Raw genomic sequence first — 18,213 nt, forward strand, 5'->3', positions numbered from 1 at the left:
AAGGGAATCAGAATTGAAACCGGAAGTTGTAGATTTCTTCCACTTTGGTTTTAGTACAGTAACAAGGAAGGAGATGGAACTCTTCCTTGGGACTGCAGCAATCGAACGACAGTATACTGCAACACCCGAGATGTTTTCAGTGTGCAAACTTGGTACAAAGGATAGTTTTGTACAGGGATGCAAATAAGCAACAAACTTTTACTAGTCCAAGAAAAAAAGGTACTAGCCCACATCCCATAACAGAAATCATTTACTTACCTTCGATATGATAAATACTCGCCCGCACCGATAAGCACCTCGCCCCGGGCGAGTGGATGAGTAGTATTTGCATCCCTGGTTTAGTAATTCAAATTTAAAGAAATCAATTCCAAAAAGGATAACAATTTATTACAATAATTATTATTAAATATTAAAAAACTCTTATTGAAATCTTGATTCAATAATTTAAGTAGTGTTTCCTCATTTAACACTTTCAGATGCTGGCTTATGGTACTTTATTTCTGTAATTTCAATTTTCACTACTTAAATAGGTTATTATAACAAATTAAATTTTGAAATCCAATATTATAATAAACATATTACTATTAAAGACTTATGGAACATATCTAATAAGAATGTTCAATATTACGTACCCCAAAGTTAAGTCCCGAAAGAATATAAATAAATAGAAATAAAATATATCTATTTAAATTTCTATTTACGAATATTAAACACTTCTCATAGATATGAACCTTAGAACTTTAACTACAAATCCAGATTTTCCATTATCACTGCACACCACTTTCGACACTGTTCTATTTAACAAATTTAGAACATGTTAATATGTCAATTACCTGCCAAAAAAATGTAAAAAGCGATAGGTCGTTACGAAGCACGTAATCCAGTAGATGGCAGCACTCTACAAAGCAATCAAAGCCACCCCCGAGGTTTTCAACTCATTTAGTAGCAAATGGTTTTATACAAAACCTTTAATTTTTTTTTCCAAAACGCTGAATTATTTTTTAAGCTTAAGGACGCTGCTTTTTTTTAACACCTCGTATTTATCACCGTTTTCGTTCTATGGTGATCAACGTTAAAATCGGAAATACTTGATAAACTTCATTTCTGGTTTGAATATACGACTAAGAGAGAAAAACGAAACCTATTCTAGCGACATTTAATCTAAATTTAAAAATTGCTTGTCGCTAGAGTACATTTGTTTTATCTTGGCACTCTTCCCGCCTAAAGGATGAATCTTTCTGCAACGCGTTCTTGTCACGCCGTAAAGTTACGAGTTACAATACGCTAGAAAACACATCAAAACGCCACACCACTCACAAGTCACTGTGGCATACTTGTTCGCGTGTGGCAACTAAGCACTTCAAATACCCGCCAAATAGCAATGACTTCATTTGATGAGCTGGCTGACAACTAACGTCACCTACAAGACAAAGCCAATAAGGTGGCTATTGGATTAAAAGGTTCACGTAAGCGCTAGCAGAAAATACTTTAAAAACCAACCAAGTGCACTGGCGGGAAGTGTGCCAAGATAAAACAAACGTACTTTAACTGTTACCATTTTTACTCTATGGCGATCAGCGTTCAAAGTAGAAATCATCGGTTTCTACCATTTCTGGTGTACAGGGGTAGAACTTTAGATAAAACCTGTTTTTATGACGCTGAATCCATATCAAAAAGCAGTTTCCGCCTTCTCTTATCTTTTTTCCTCTTACACCTGTCGAGAAACGGGGCGACATTGTCATTCTGACAAATGATTTTCTCGTCTCGTTAATTTTGTACAAGTCTCGTCTTATTTCGACTCTTGAAGAGCTTTTTATCGTGTCATTTCGTAAATTTATGTTCAAAATTTATGCCCTGATTTTTTTTTTTTTTTTATTTCATCTAGAAGTTATCACAATGCATCACGAAAGATCCACGAAGAGTGTGATATGGGAAACGTTCAAGGTAGGCCCTATATTTATAATTGGAGTATTTTGTGTAATGACTAGCATAGGATCTTTTAACGTTCATAAATGCTCTTCATTATGTTCCTATAGTCATTTTATCTACTTACAGATTTTATATTACAAATCATGTAATACTAAATGAGCGTTTGAGATTTAAAACTTAAGTGAATTAGCGACTTCAACGAGACTCGTCAAATTTGTCGTCTCGTCTCGAATTTACAATAGAATTTCTCCCGCCCTCGTTCTCGTCTCGTAAGTAATATTATATAAAATTCCCATATTTATGCATGGTGTTTCAAAACAACACCGACAACGTTTTGGAGGTGATTTCTGACACTAAAATAAGACAAAAAGTATAGATCAACCTGGGTGCACAAATGCTTCCTTTCGGAGTTCTTGGCTGCCGAAAACATGAAAAAAATGAAATTTAAAGGTCCATAGCTCCAAAACTAAAGGACCTATCATAGTTGGGTCAAGACTTCACTTAGAAACCCTCTCCAAAAATCTATATTTCAGAATCCTAAAGTACTCACGCAACAATTTTTATAGAGGGAGTTTCGCTACGGGTATATAAGTTGAAGTACAGTACTCAGCAACTACCTCTTTAAAAATTGTTGCGCGAGTACCGCAGGATTCTGAAACAGGAATATTTGGATAGGGCACATACTAGTTCCTAAGTGAAGTCTTGACCCGGCTACGGTATGTCCCATAGTTTTGGAGCTATGGACCTTTAAAGTTCATTTTCTCATGTTTTCGGCAGCCTATATCTCCGAAAGAAAGCATTTATGCACCTAGGTTGTTCTATACTTTTTGTCTTATTTTAGTGTCAGGAATCACCTCCCAAACGTTGCCGGTGCTGTTTTAAAACACCCTGTATACAGCATAGTTTGGAAGTCTAATTAGATATCGAATAATCTCGTTTGCTTCTCTCTGTCGGTAAACAGTCTCTTATTTTTCAAAATAATATTATCATGTCTCTTACCACAATAAATATACAGCGTATGAAGGACTAGATAGTAACCTTAACAGTACAATCCCATCCACCTGTGACGGCAACGTGGGTTTCCTCATTCAGAAACTTCACAGCACATATTCTTCTTCGATGACCAAGGTAACGGATTTTTCTTCTTTCCGAATCTGCTGGACACTCGTAGATAATGTTCGGCTTAAAAAAAAATAATAATAATAATAATAATAATGAATTTATTTCGAACAAAAAATTTCATCTGTATATGCGAAAGTGCTATCAATTACTGAGGCCAATATTTCGCGTTCTACCTTCTTTCGTTTAGAAGCCTCGCACAAAATTCTAATTCTAATGTCTCATATGGTATCTTAGTAAACTACCTAAACTCCTTTTTCCTTCTACCCTAGGTCAAACGGCTAAAAATACTGAAACACGTGTTTAATTATTTTAAATTTAAGTCTAATACTACACAGGGGTGGATCCAGGACGGACTTCTGGAGGGTAGAGGTCTGCACGGGCCTGAATTTTTAGTCCCGGCCTGTGAATTTACAAGGGCCCGACCCGAGTCCGAAATATGTTTTAGCATTTAGGCCCGAGCCCGGCCCAAGCTCATGTGATAATCAAATGAGCCCGAAATAAGCCAGAATTACAGAAACTTAATAATTAACACTTTTTTTTTTTTTTTTTTTTTTTTTTTTTTTTTACAGCAATTAGAGGTTTAATTTTGCAGTTGTGCTTTAAAAGTTCCCCAGAAAGAATGGTGCAATATATATCGTTGTATAGTATATTTGCAAAGTTAGGCCCGAAAAGGCCCAAGAAATATGATTGTATATTTAAAAATTTACGGCCCAAGTCCGGCCCGGGCCGGAAGCGATATATGCTTTGTAGGCCCGAACCCGGTCCGCGGGCTTGGTCCCAGCCCGTGCAGACCTCTACTGGGGGTGCGGTGGGTTGTAATACTGTTACTTAGAGCTACTTTCAAAAGCTCCAAACTCTGAGATGGGTTTTATTTATATATAAAATAAGAAAGTTTCCACTTCTGGGGGGTCGATCGCCCCGATCACCCCCCTGGGTACGCCCCTGATACCACATTTCATGCCTCTAACACACAAAGGCCCGAAGGGGTATTCCAATGTGGTGAAAGTTTATGCATCTTAGGAATCATCTTGACCCCTTCTTATCTTTAATAAGTATTAAAAGCAATACAACATTTAGATTAACACGCATTACATATATACAAATGTTAATAATAGCTAATTTATGCAATAATAATAGCAAAGCATAATCGTACTTTCTAAGACGGGTCTACATAGAATCATAAGTTTGTGTATAATCTTATTCATTTCCCTTCTCTCTTTTCCTACGTTATTTCTGATTGTTAACTCTATCATACAACTCGTTAATATTCATAATTGCATAAGCCTAAATAAAATACGAAGTTTTAATAATAACAGACAGTGGCGCAACCACCTACGAGCTCGGGGGCCCAGGCCCCTCTCGAAACTAACCTGGCCTATCTTATCCAGCAGCACTGAGAGAAAAAATTGCATGTGGCGTACGTAAAATCGTATGTTATATTTGTAAATCCTGTAGTTTTTGGACTTAACATACAGCAAACGTATAACTGAAAACGCATGTTTTATAGTACTTTCTATACAAGTGTTCCATCTGTATGTACTTTTCATATGAAACAATATAGGCGGTCAGGATCTCACATACACATGCACGTGTATAACATATAGTTGACGAAGGTAACATGCATATACAGTATGTATGTAATATAATAAAGACTGTTAGATATCAAACATCCTGCAACGACATTATTTAACATCTAAGGGCAGTGCCTATGTAGCATACGGATAACGTATGCTCCGTACTGATTTCTGTAGTAAGCAAGAGAATTCCGTACAGTCCGCAGCAAAAACCCAGCAACATGAACATGTAAGTTTATTGCGAAACGACGTAGTCTTTTGCACCAAAATAAGTGTGCAGGGGAGGACACCGAGGTTTCTCTGGCGTGATTCGTGCCACTTAGACGTTATATTGATTCCCTGCGCGTTTAGGCGCACTTTCACAATAAACTTACATGCTCATGTTGCAGTTTTTTTTTCTGCGGATTGTACAATATACCGCTGTTCGGAGAACGGATTTTTCTCAGTGAGCGTTGTAGACAAATTTTGGTGAAATTTCAAAAAAAATCATTATTGCTTGTCATTTGTCCAGTACCATTAAAAATATGAAACTCACTGTTGGGAAATAAGTGCTGCAATCAGTACACACATGTCAAAGTGAAAATGTTTTAAAGAAGATAAAATTGAGACTGTATTATGTGGATGGTTTAGATTCAAATTATATAGTTTTTGCTATGATGCATTGAGTGTTTGTTCATGGTTATATATTTTATAAATATGTTTTTGTTTAGATCAGCTTTTCATTGGAATTATAGTTTATATTAAAGTGAACATTCATATTTACATTTTGGCAATGATTGGTTTAGTGGAATGTTATATATTGGAAAAATTTATATGTCGTTAGTCCTAACTTGTAAGCCTAACATTATAAGAGAACTTTACGGCTAAAGTGTATAAAGCAGCACTCACCATAAACAATTTTGGTAATAGTATACAACAGCTCCTCATCGTGTTCCGTACTCGAGAATAGTTCTTACTCTTGCACCACGTACAGAAATGGTGGTATGTCATGTACAAGTGGTAATAGAACACATAAGAAACCCAGATCATGTTGTACTCACACTGGAATATGCAGTATGAGTACACCGTGATCTGCGTTTCTTATGTGTGCTATTACAACTTCTACCTGAAATACCATCACGTTTGTACGTAATGCAACAGTAAGAACTATCCACGAGCACAAGACATGCAATATGCGTTCAAGTCCCCCCCCCCTCACACACACACATAGTGAAATATAAAGTACAAGGGCACTACAGAGGCGCACATAAAGTGCACCGTACTCGAGGATAGTTCAAACTCTTGCACCGCGTACAGAAATGGTGGTATGTCATGTACAAGTTTCAGTCGATAAGTAAATGAAAGTCGCTTTGTTACCCCATTTTCGAGTTCCTAGATCCTCAATGAATAATCCGTAAAAGACTGAACTTCGTGAGTCCTCGGGAAATGAAGAAGACCTGTTGTATACTATATCCCAATTTTTACATGTATAACACTCACATACACACACGAGTGTTCTTAATCTGTGTTGAGGCATGAGACATCATGTGCGAAATATTGTCTTAATAATTGTGAATTTGAATTCTTATTTTAAGTGGCGTGGTAATAATAGGGATAACTAAATTTCTTGTGATGGGAAGAATTCAAACTTTCAATTTTGTCAATATCAGATGGTGCAGCATGTCATTTGCAGACTACTGTACTAGGTATTATAGATTCCTCCCGAAATAAAATTCTGGTTGCGTCATTGCACACAAATCAATAGCTAGCAAACATAAAATACGCCACAGACCAAATCAGGCACGATAAAACATAATAATAATAATAATAATAATAATAATAATAATAATAATAATAATAATAATAATAATAATAATAATGTATTAAGAATCAAATTGTTTTCCAAAACAGCAACAACATCGTTACAACAATAAGTAACACATTAATAAATACGTATAGTCAAAAGAAAATTGTTAAAATATTTATTATTATTTTATTAAAATAATATTAAATTATTAAAATTATTAAATTATTAAAACTCATTAAAAGTCATTAAAAATCCTTAAATTCTGTTATATGTGAACAAAAATGTCTCCACATTACAGTAAAATCTCTTCTAAATCATCATTATCCTTAAATTAATAAAACTAATTGCTATAATCTAAATGCGCACGATTGACAGTGAAATTAGCCACATTTAAATTCTTTCAATTTTGGTCGCTTTTGGTAATTTCTCCCCTAGAACCAATAATTAGCGGTAATATTTTGAATTTCTTGTTATCATGAAATATTTTACATAGTATTTTTACAAGAAATCTGTTTCCCCCATACTACCTTCTTCAAATCGAATAGTAACGTTATGGATATATCCATGAGTGAGTATTGAACTACAAGATCTGTTTTCAGTTTCCCTTACTGGTATAGAATTCTAACTCTTTGCCAGTTCGAAACCCCTTAATCCCACAGTGCTTCTCCAGGATGTTAACCTCTTGATTGTTTCTTTTTAAAAAAAATAAAAAAAGGCGATTAACATGTTCAATGCATTTTCCCAAAACATGGGCCATAAACTCAATCGGCTTCTTGCAAATCCTACACTCAACATTTAGATTGGGCTGAGCTCTAGCCAGAGTTACCCTAACGCCATAAGTGTTAATACACATCTTAAATGCATCCATTAACTTATTATCCGGGGAAAATCCATTGTTAAAAAAGAAACAACTAGAGATAAAGTCATTGTAAAAGTACTGAATACATTTCCCTCGTCTTTGCTTTCTTTTCCATGTTGCAAAAGATTTGTCTTTTAACTTTAACTTCATGATCTTTCAATACGTTTACAATCTCAATCATAAAGTTATCATTTTCCAGAGGTCTCACTGTATAAATAAACTTGACCTGGATGAGCAATATAATATTGTGAATTTTGGGGAACTCTAGTTCACCGTCAATTTTCTTTGAATAGAATACACTATCTACAATTAAGTCTACCAAATGCAACCATTTTTCTAATTAATTAATCAATAGAGTTCAGAAATAAATGTTCACTAAAACTCGCAATCCACACGTAAAAAAAAACTTACCTGAGTCAAATAAATTTTCTGATGTGTCTACAGAAAATTTGTCAGTATTCTACTTAATTCGTCTATATGATATTTGATCTGTATACCATGGCTTAATACCAAATGACAAACATTAATTTTACCACAACAATTCTCATATCAAGTTTATCTAACAACTCATATACGAGTCGTTACATCTACTGAAGTTCATGCTGCAAATTAGCAGCTAGTAATACGTCATCGGCATATGCGAGTAGATAAATACGGACATTTTGAAAACTAAACCCCATTTGTTTCACATCCAACTCCCTTATGCCACTGTCTATTACCAAATTGAATAACAGTAGACTTAGCGGGTCACCATAACAAACACTACGCTTAATCTTAATATTAACTTTCAAATTACTAAACCCAGTTTCATTACTCTCTTATAAATTAGCGACAATGTTAACATAATTTGCTGCTATAACTTTATTTCTGAAGACATCTATTATTACCTGATGTTCAGTAGCATCAAAAGCCTTGGAAATATCTAATAACTAACAATAAATAAGGTTAAGAATTTTTTCCCAGCTTCAGCGTAGTATCCAATATGAAGTAATTAACAAGAGTCCAATTACATGGTAAAAATTGTCTTTGAGCATTATGAATAATGATAACAGATCTTAATCTTGTATCAATAATTCCTGTCAGAATTCTACATAATAATGAAGAGATAGTCAATGGATGCCAATTACACTTTACCAGTTCTAGGAATGAGTACCGTTTTGATCTGTCTCCAACTCATTGGAACACATCCTAAGGCTATTTTTAAATTATACAGTTTTACCAGTATGTACATAACTCCCCATTATCGATATCCTTTTCACTAATTTTATCTAATCTACGTGATGACCCAAATGAAACACTTTTTATTCGCTTCCTATCTTCTTGGAAAGAAATAGGTTGTTTTAGTGTATTTTTCATAATCAGTTAACTCTTGTTCAACCATTGTTAATCTGCTCCTGCCTAATTTACCCCTAAATCATGAGATATAGTTTACGAACTTCTTCTGACTCTAAAGTAACATTTTCCTGTTCAGATATATTTCTATCGTCAAACACAAGTTTAGCCGTTTACCAGGATTCTTTACTGGACATGTTCTGTAAATTGGCATACTCATGCTGCGTATTGTACGTAATGTTTTACCTGTATTTCTTTTTTTTTTCCTTTTTATTTTCTTTGTATCACATCATTGCTTTCCTATATATATATCTTTAAGAGTTTCAAAACTTCTTCAATTTTCTCCACAAAATCAGATACTGTTTGATCTCAGATATTAGTAATAATTCTATCTCCTGAATTTACTTACTACAAATTAATATACACTGAGTCACAATACTCCCTAATAACCACTAAATATTTATCATCCAATCTTATTACTTTCTTATTAACAGCAACTTGCCTTTCCTTATCATCATCACGTAACATATCATTTATAATCTGTTCTAGTTGTTGTGTTTAAATTAGGCTATTATTACAAAAACCTTAATAAATTATTATTCTCTAAAATGTCTTCATCTAAAGATAAGCTTACCTCCGTCAGCGTTGCAACGCTATTGTGATATGTAACTATTTTTGGTCATCAATTGTATTTTTTAAAATTCTTTTAGCCTTTTATCATAAAAGAAGATTTAATCTTCAATTCCAACAACGATTTAGTACATTTTCCTATTTCATTGTATTTCTCTAGAAATTTCTTCACCTTGACATTCTATCTCCTTTTGAGCAAACTCATTTACCCCACATATTTCATTAATCCATGCTTCCTCTTTCTCAATCATCACATCCTTAATAATAATTGAACCACTGATTGGAAAAAGGGAATAAGTACAATTTTTTGCGATTTTAACCTGAGATAGCAGATGTGTTCCTTTAAGATAGTTGCATCGTTGAGTAGAAAATTGGAATGTTTGGGCAACTCTATATGACCAATGTAGAAGACAAAATCTCTCGCTGATTAGAAAAAGGGAATAACTACGTTTCTTATTTCCTTCTTACAGTCACTACAGGACACGACCACAACTGTGAGACTGTGTGTAAGTAGACAACCACCAGAGCCCTCTGCTTTCGTTACGATACTTCGCCTTCTTTTTGCATTGCACAATCTATGGAGAACTTTTTGCTCCAATCAGTTACAGATTTACATGTTCTCAGTGATACAAGTGGTGGTCAAAACTGCAATCATTCAATGACATGAATGCTTTTCAGCCTGACCGTATCATAACGGTTCCCACTATACACCAATATTTGCCTGTCAGAGGTCACAGTTGTTACCATGTGACCGAAATTTTGCTGTAATCAAACCAGAACTCAAACGACAAAATCGCATTTATTTACCAGCACAGTATAACCACATGATTATGAATGCAACAAATACTGATCCTCCATTTCAGGTTTACGAAGTTGTCAATGAAGAAATCTTAGATTTTAAACATTGGTGGTAACCGCTTTAGAAATCTTCAGGTAGCATTGTGGACAAAACAGTGAAATTCCAAGTAAGTAAATAGAGACACTGTTTACAAAGCAGAATCTCCAGGTTATGTCCAAGCTCATAAGTTTATCAATGGACTAAGAACTGATATTTTTCGATTACTCAAAAGTAATGTCACAAACGTTGCACTGCCAACGTCAAAGGCATACGATTGGCAAGTCTCGATCAATCAGAAAAAGATCAACGATTCTTCACAAATCATCAAATACATACCTGACCAATACAAACAGTTTTATAGGATGATTTGTTCATGGAAAACCACTGATCAAGAAACTGTAGAAGAAGAAGATGCAGACGGATAGGACCCTATGTAAACCCATTCTACTGTGACAACGTATTTTGCTACGTATTTTGTTCAGTTGTCTATTGTATTACTTTTCTTGCTGTACGAATAACATGTGCTGTACAGAAAAACGAACGGTGACAATAAAAGTGTTAGAAGCCTAATATGCGTGATAGTTCGAATACATATATCCAAGATTAACGTACAACATTGCATTCAACATGTACATTTTCATAGCTTTCTATCAAACTGCACATTACATACCCTACACACAATTACAATTGCACCCAACTTTAATTGATTGGAAAAAGGGAATATTTTTTCCATTTTTAAGTTTTTCCAACCAATTCCAGGACTGCAATACAAGATTCTTCTTGTTGTCTTAGTGTTTGTTAGTTGTTTTGCTACAAGTAATCAATTATACACTTTTTGCAACAAATACAAACAACGCCTCTAGAAGGTTTTTTAGCGTTATTGAAAACTTAGGTCTGATGCACTTATTCCCTTTTTCCAATCAGTGATTCAATTTTCCTTTGCATATTTTTACTTCAATTTTTAACAACTCAATTTGACTTCCCAATATGTCTTTTTTATCCTTTTTTATCACTTTCAAGATGACTTATTTATTAACACCATTTTCAGGTTTCTTTCTTAATACATTTTTGGAATTAATCATGACATTGCTGTAATAAGCTAACCAGGAGATCATTCAAAGAAATGTTATCATCTGCAATGGAAATACCTTTTCAAGGTTTCAAGTTCTTTAATTCATTTTGCCTTAGTTAAATCATAGCTATGATCAAACCACCTATCCGTGTGTACGCCAGTCTCACATATTTCTTTTCTACTCAAGCGACTGCATCTACGTCATCTTTAAATACATTATCATATTCATCCGGTACTGAATAAGTTTTATTCTGTGAAATAACTTCCCTTGGCTACTTTCCTTGCATTATTAACCTATACTTTTTGTTTCTAATATCCTCTACGGTTCTCAATGAAAAATAAGTATGAATTATTTCATTGATATTTTGTTTCCTTACATTCTCTCGAGGAACTTTCACAAATTCATCAACTTCAGTGACACTCCACTGGCGTTGTTTTGAATTAAGCTTTTTTAACTTTTCTTTTTCAAAGCCATTCGTTTGGGTGTTTCTTGACCTTGTGCGTTGCAAGGCCACCTAACTTGTCGAATGTTTTTTGTTCATACCAGGAGTATGAATCCTATAGGTTTATGACCTGTCCACCTCGGTTGATGATAATACTCTGTGTGTGTCTTATAGAATATAGTTTTTCATTATTTACATTGTAGTGCAAATTCATTGACTACTTTTTTTAAATGTAAATTTGCTCTGGGATGTAGCTCACACTCAAAGGTATCACCAGGAAAGGTAATCAATATTTTGTCTTTTTCTGACTTTGTCATTCTATCATTATTACTGCTTCTAGCCATTAAAAGAAATAGAAATAATTATATATCAACATTCCTTCCATTTCATAATAACCCACTGTTCCATTATATTCGCCAAATCAATAATAAAAACTACAGTTAAAATAATTAACAAATAACCATTTGCACACCAATCTTTAAAAAAAAAAACATATCAAAGATAACAAATCATTGGAAATATCTTATATAACACAAGCAATTTAATCGAAATGCAAAATTTATATTCTCGTTTATTTATTTTATTACTACTTCTCGTCCTTGAGTAGGCGTACTATTAGATGTCAACTGGATATTCAATTAACATTCTACTGTCTATATAACCAATCTATTCCACTGTCTATATTCAGTACACATTCCTGCAATCCAATATTTGTTGTTTAATATTCTACAAATATACTAGGTATCTCTATTGAAGATTCTTCTAATACACCAATTCAATGTCTTCAAGTCAGTATGAAGGTCCTCAGTGTCAATATCAACCTGAGGAGGCAACTTCTATTCACCAGAACTAACATAACAAGGAAACTTCACAATTAGAATCAGCAGTAAATAGGCCTGTTTTAAACTGAAACCAATCGCTCCGTCTGAGGTGACAGCTGTTTGTAATCTGAGGGATTGCGATATATGAATATCTTATTATTATTATAATTGCAACCCTAATTCCTTTTTATTTTCAACTGTTCTCTTCTGAGACAAATATCAGAAAACGCTGGAACACATGTGTAATTACTTAAAATGTAAGGTCTAAATACCAATTCTATGTCTCTAACCCTAAGAAATTTCTAGATCTTATAATAATTGCAACTCTCACCCCATTTTCTTCCCACCTCTTTTCTTTTCTTCTAGGACAAATACGTAAAAAAAATAAAATGCTGAAGCATGTGTTTAATTATTATAATTGAAAAGTCTAAAAATCAAACTTCATGTTTCTAACCTTAAGAGTTTCCGAGATATGGATAGCTTATTAAAATAACTGCAACCCCCATTTTACTCGTTCCTACGATGAACTTCCAAAAATATTTCCTTAGTCATACCCTACGTCACAAAACCTATGTAAACCTGGTGTCCAAATTTCAAGTCAATGCTAAGGAGTTATGCTTAGTCGTTAATCAGGATATTTTCTTATATATATATATAAATTGTAAGAGTACGAAAAATCATAAGGAATTCTTACCATTGCCAGGTACATATCATATATTTTAACAGACGCATCACTGCCGACGGAAACCAGAAGATCGCCCGTAGAGTTCAAATCTATACACATGATTTCATTACCTTTGTCTGGAAGAATATTATGGAAAAATAATATCTAAAATTGATATTAAATATACACAAAAATGTTTCATTTGTTACACAAATAATAAAATCTTGTAGAGTGCTGCCAAGTTGTAATACATTAAAGAGTGATAGATGTATAGTTGAGTTGAGTTGATTTCGAGTTTAACGTTCCGTTCAGCAGCGAGGCTATATGAGACGTGGACCTACTGATTAACGTGGAATCCGAACTACATGTGCTCCCACCGGGAATCGAACCCGGGTCTCCCACGCCATAGGCGCGTATGCTAACCGCTTAGCCACGAAGGAGCTCTGATAGATGTATAGTACTTGGCAAAACATGTTCTTGGATTTTTCGGATTTCTATCGTTCCGTTTGCAGTTCTCATCCTACCGATTCTTCCTTAATAAATTACTTTCATTAATACTAACCACCTCTTTTAGTCCAAAAGGCATAACCGTGAAATTTGACACTAAAATTACTATTACTATTATTATTATTATTATTATTATTAATGTAGACGGATAGATATAATTCTCTTAGGAAACAAACCATACAAGGTAAACAAAAACAATTTTTTTTACTGGATACCACAATTGACAAGTAGAGACCTACACAGCATACTAATACAAAGTGGTGTGACAAAATTAGGTAGCACTGTGAATATTTTGGAAACGAATTATCCAAGATAGATAGTTGTCGAAAAGTAATGGAAAGACTTTACTCCAGCAATGGATTGACAATTCTTGATAATGGTATGTGTACGTTTCAAATATAGATAACCCTCACCACTACACTTATGTGACCCCGGTTCTCATTCTTGATATCTGAGCATTTGAGGTTAAGAAATAAACGCTTATACATTGCTTTGAGTCATCATATGTTTAACTATGTAGCTGTAAGAGTTTCTAAAACCAAAGATAGTTAAATTAAAAATTACTGTTCCTGGGTATAACTGGGTAAAATTTACTGTTATCTCTGGGTATAACAAACGGTTCCCCGAACTGGAATTATTTTAACAACCAGTTCTACCGAACCGGGGCGAACCGGCTGAATAGCACCGCTGATTCAGTTGTTCGAAAGCTACTGACAAAGAGCCAGTGGTGTCATTCAGCCGGTTCGCACTGGTTTGCCCGAACCGGTTGTTAAAATTTGTCAGGTTCCCAGAATCGGCTGCTAAAAGTATCTCTTCACCTCTAGATCCAGTACTTATGAAAAAGAATAATAATTTTCTAGAACTACTTTTGAAAATCAATATATGCATGCTATATGACTTAATTTTAGACAATACTACTAGTATCAGAGTGGAATAAATAATAATAAAATAATATAATAATAGAATAATACAGTAATAGTATTCATGCTAAAAGTAAACTTGTTATATTGATCATATGTTAGAACCGGTTGTTAGATGATTTGAATGACACCACTGCCAAGAGCAAATACGATAAGCATATATATTTAATATACATGGGTCAGTCAGAAAGTTAGTTGCACTTCTTCATAAATATTTTCTGTCAAAGGCTATTTTGAAACTGTGTGGCAACACCGCAGACATGTAGTTGTATCATGTGACATAGCGGCTTTCACGAGGCAAGTAGAGGTATTCTGATAATCAATCGTAAACATGTCTTGACAGCTGCAAGTGGCGTCCAAATAGGAAACGTGTGCAGTGATTCGTTCTTTGTGGGCGGAAAGGCGTAACTGCACTGAAATTTATCGGCAGTTGCATGAAGTGTATGATGAAAATGCAATGTCACGTCAACCTATCGCGAAGTGGTGCAAGAGAACGGAGGTACAGATATTGACGATGCTGATAATGTTTAGGTGCGAAGTGTGGGATCACCTTCCTTATAGCCCAAACCTTTCACCGTGTGACTTCCATGTGTTTAGTCCCATAAAAGACGAACTTTCAAAGCGACGATACCACTCGGATGACGAGGTGAAAGCTGCAGCCCAAGAATGGTTATCGGGCATTAGACGGAATTTCTTTACAGAAGGCATAGAAAAACTTGTACCACGCCTTGACAATTGCTTAAATAACGGAGGTCATTACGTTGAAAAATAGATTGTGAATGGAACTTTAGGACACAAATAAAGTTATTGTAAAAAATTTCTATCCTGTTTTATTTTCTTAAGCAGCGCCGCTAACTTTTTGACTGACCCTCGTATAACTGGTAATTTTACATTTAATACAAATACACCGTAAAATGAGTATAAAAGCAGTGTTTATATGTCCACAGTTTTACTTCAATACAGCTCATTATTTGCAATATTAAACATGATCACAATCTTTCGGGATACATGATTCAAAATAAGTCTTCAACTCGATGAAAACATTCTTCAGTTGCTGCTAGAGTTGCTACCTGTTCTGAATAAGCGGAACGTCTCAAATTTTAAGAAAATTTTCAGTGTCCCGAATTACACCTAAGAGAGAGGCAATATTTGGTATAGGACGCCAAATTACAAAATATACAACAAATTTTTTTTGTGAGATTTGTAAGTTTCGATCCATGATGTGTACTTATAACTATCAAGATATCGATATATCGAAAGACTTAGATATAATTACCCTTTAAGAAGACTTGCGATAATTCTTCATCTACACAACAAGAATAAATTTTCCCACCAGCTGTGGCAGCCAAAAATAGTTCTCCATCTACTTTCACGTAACGAATACATGTGACTGGTTCAATTCTATCAGTCGAACGTCTTAATTTAAGAGTTACTTCTCCAGTAGAAGAATCACGAACCTAAAACAAAAAACAATAAAAAAAATAGCCTAACATGTCGTTTCTTCTTCTTTGCAGTTATGTGATTTCTAGTATTTTTTTTCTCTTACATCTTAAATTTTCTTGGATAGTCCATGTCTAACTTGGTTCGGATCCCACATGTAGCCTCACTGGTAAACAGGATGCTAAATTCAAATATCCAATGCAATCCAACGAATTTAGGATACAAATGATACAACGAATACATGTATAGGAACGAATACAAATGATAAAATAAAGGGCTGTAATTTGAAGACGAAATGTTGGATGAAGATAGGATAAATCACCATACTATTTACTTTAAGTGTACAGGGTGCCGCAAAAGTCACCATACAACTGATGTTGGCTTTCCATTTATATTCTTAGCTTATAATTCTGTTGTTTTTTCTTCTTTGTTGTTTGAAAGATGCCCTCATGCATTGTGTATAGCTGTGTTGTTTACACTTGTGACTTGCGTTGTTTTTTCTTTTTTTCTTTCTTTTTTTTTTAGATTGAAAGATTGAAATCCATCCCGGAAATCCATTGGCCATCCAGGAGAAAATTGAAATAATCCTTCTTTTGAGAGAAAGTTCGACTCGACCGGTTGCCCAGAAGTTCAATGAACAACCCCCGGATCGTGATCTCATCATACACGACACTGTTGCTAAAGTTGATAGCTAAATTTAAGGAAATTGGTAATATGAAAGACACGAAGAGAACTGGGCGTTCAAAGACAGCAACTGATGAAGAGACGATGACATTTATTGATGTGTCCATGCTGAAAAGCCTGAAGATGAGTACTCATCGACTCGCAAAAGACGCAGGTTTAAGCCGTCGGAGCATTCAGCGAATACTCAAAGTGCATAAATGGTGTCCCTACAAGATGTAATTGCACCATCATATGAGTGAAGATTATCCTAATCGCAGGCTAATGTCGGAGGCTCAAGATCTGGATTTTACAAGAACTATTCTCTTGTCAATTGAAGTTGCGTTTTACGTTAACGCAGAGGTTAATAAACAAAATATGCTATATTAAAGTAAGGCTAATCCATATTGGACTATGGACAGTAACGCAGCAGGCGGTAAAATGATAACGATATAGTGTGGAATTTAAAACATGAGGACCATCACACCAATATTCATTGACCGAAACTTAAACAACAAAAGCTGAAACATTCTGTAATACCATTAGTGGGCAACTCTGATGGAACCGTCTCCACATTGTTCTAGCAGGACGGGGGCCCTCCACTCTTTGGGATTGATGTGTGGCGGTGGCTTGACAAACTTCCCGGGACACTGGATCGGGATACGAAGTCTTATCGAGTGGCCACCACTTTCGCCTGATCTGACCCACTGGACTTTTGCTTTGGGGTCACGTGAAAGCGAAGATACACGAAGAGAAAATCAAAGAGCTTAGATCAGCTTAAGCAGTGCATCCAAGCAGCATGTGATGCCATCATTTGGGAGACCCTCCGAAAAATACAGGATGCCATCTTTATGTAATTATTCTCACTTTGAAAATGTAACTGTACTTAACAATACAAAAACATTTCAAATTGACACCCTGAATTTTAAAATATCCAGTGCACAGACATATGTATACAGTAGGCCTACATAGTTTTCACGTTGATATACTTATCTGTTTCACGAAGTTGAAATCTTAAGGAAGGACAAGGAACATAATTAATAAGACAAACCACAAAAAAAGCACTTCCGAACATAAACATTTAATATTCTAATATTTTTTTGTTTCATCTGAAAAAAAAATACTGCTGTTGATTTGGGGTGTTTTTTCAATTCAGGTCTTGAAATTTTGTCATGGCTATATGAGGAATCATTTCCCATAGTGAGTTACTTCTCAAACCAATGATTTAACTACTGTATTATTTACCAAATGTTGCATACTACGACCCAACTTTGAGTGTACTAAAGTATGGAATTTATAGTATTCAAATTAATGTATTCACAACTTATCTGAATATTGCAAATGTAACTGATTTAAACAAAATACCTCAATAGCTCCCGTTCCGTACCCAACAGCTACGGAGTCTCCACACTGATTAAAGCGAACGCTATGAATTCCATTGTATCTGCAACAGACTGGTACGAAGACTTTGTAGCTTGTTGTGCTGTGAGAGCCTCTACTGCGTGACTTCATAGAGAGGCTCATTTTTTGGCGAAAAAAGTGTAAATCTCTCCGTAAAAATGGCCATTCTTCTCTTGCCATCCTAAAACAAAAATAATTCTGTTTTAATTTTGAAA

The 18,213-nt window shown here is 34.7% G+C and overlaps 1 protein-coding gene across 2 annotated transcripts in view; it reads right to left on the reverse strand.

Annotated features, from left to right (window-relative positions):
- LOC145681453 (uncharacterized) overlaps positions 1 to 18,213 on the reverse strand; it is a 59,629-nt gene that overhangs the window by 36,999 nt on the left and 4,417 nt on the right. For both annotated transcript variants that reach the window (XM_081753096.1, XM_081753095.1), the window contains exons 2-5: positions 17,963 to 18,179; positions 15,774 to 15,954; positions 13,101 to 13,207; positions 2,968 to 3,111 (exon numbers count right to left, since the gene is read on the reverse strand). In XM_081753096.1, the coding sequence (XP_081609222.1) occupies positions 2,968 to 3,111; positions 13,101 to 13,207; positions 15,774 to 15,954; positions 17,963 to 18,178 (648 nt within the window). In that variant the 5' untranslated portion in view covers position 18,179. The remainder of the gene's footprint in view (positions 1 to 2,967; positions 3,112 to 13,100; positions 13,208 to 15,773; positions 15,955 to 17,962; positions 18,180 to 18,213) is intronic.

Source organism: Thermobia domestica, chromosome 3, assembly GCF_964235325.1.
Source record: "Thermobia domestica chromosome 3, izTheDome1.hap1.1, whole genome shotgun sequence".
In the NCBI taxonomy this organism is placed as follows: domain Eukaryota; kingdom Metazoa; phylum Arthropoda; class Insecta; order Zygentoma; family Lepismatidae; genus Thermobia; species Thermobia domestica.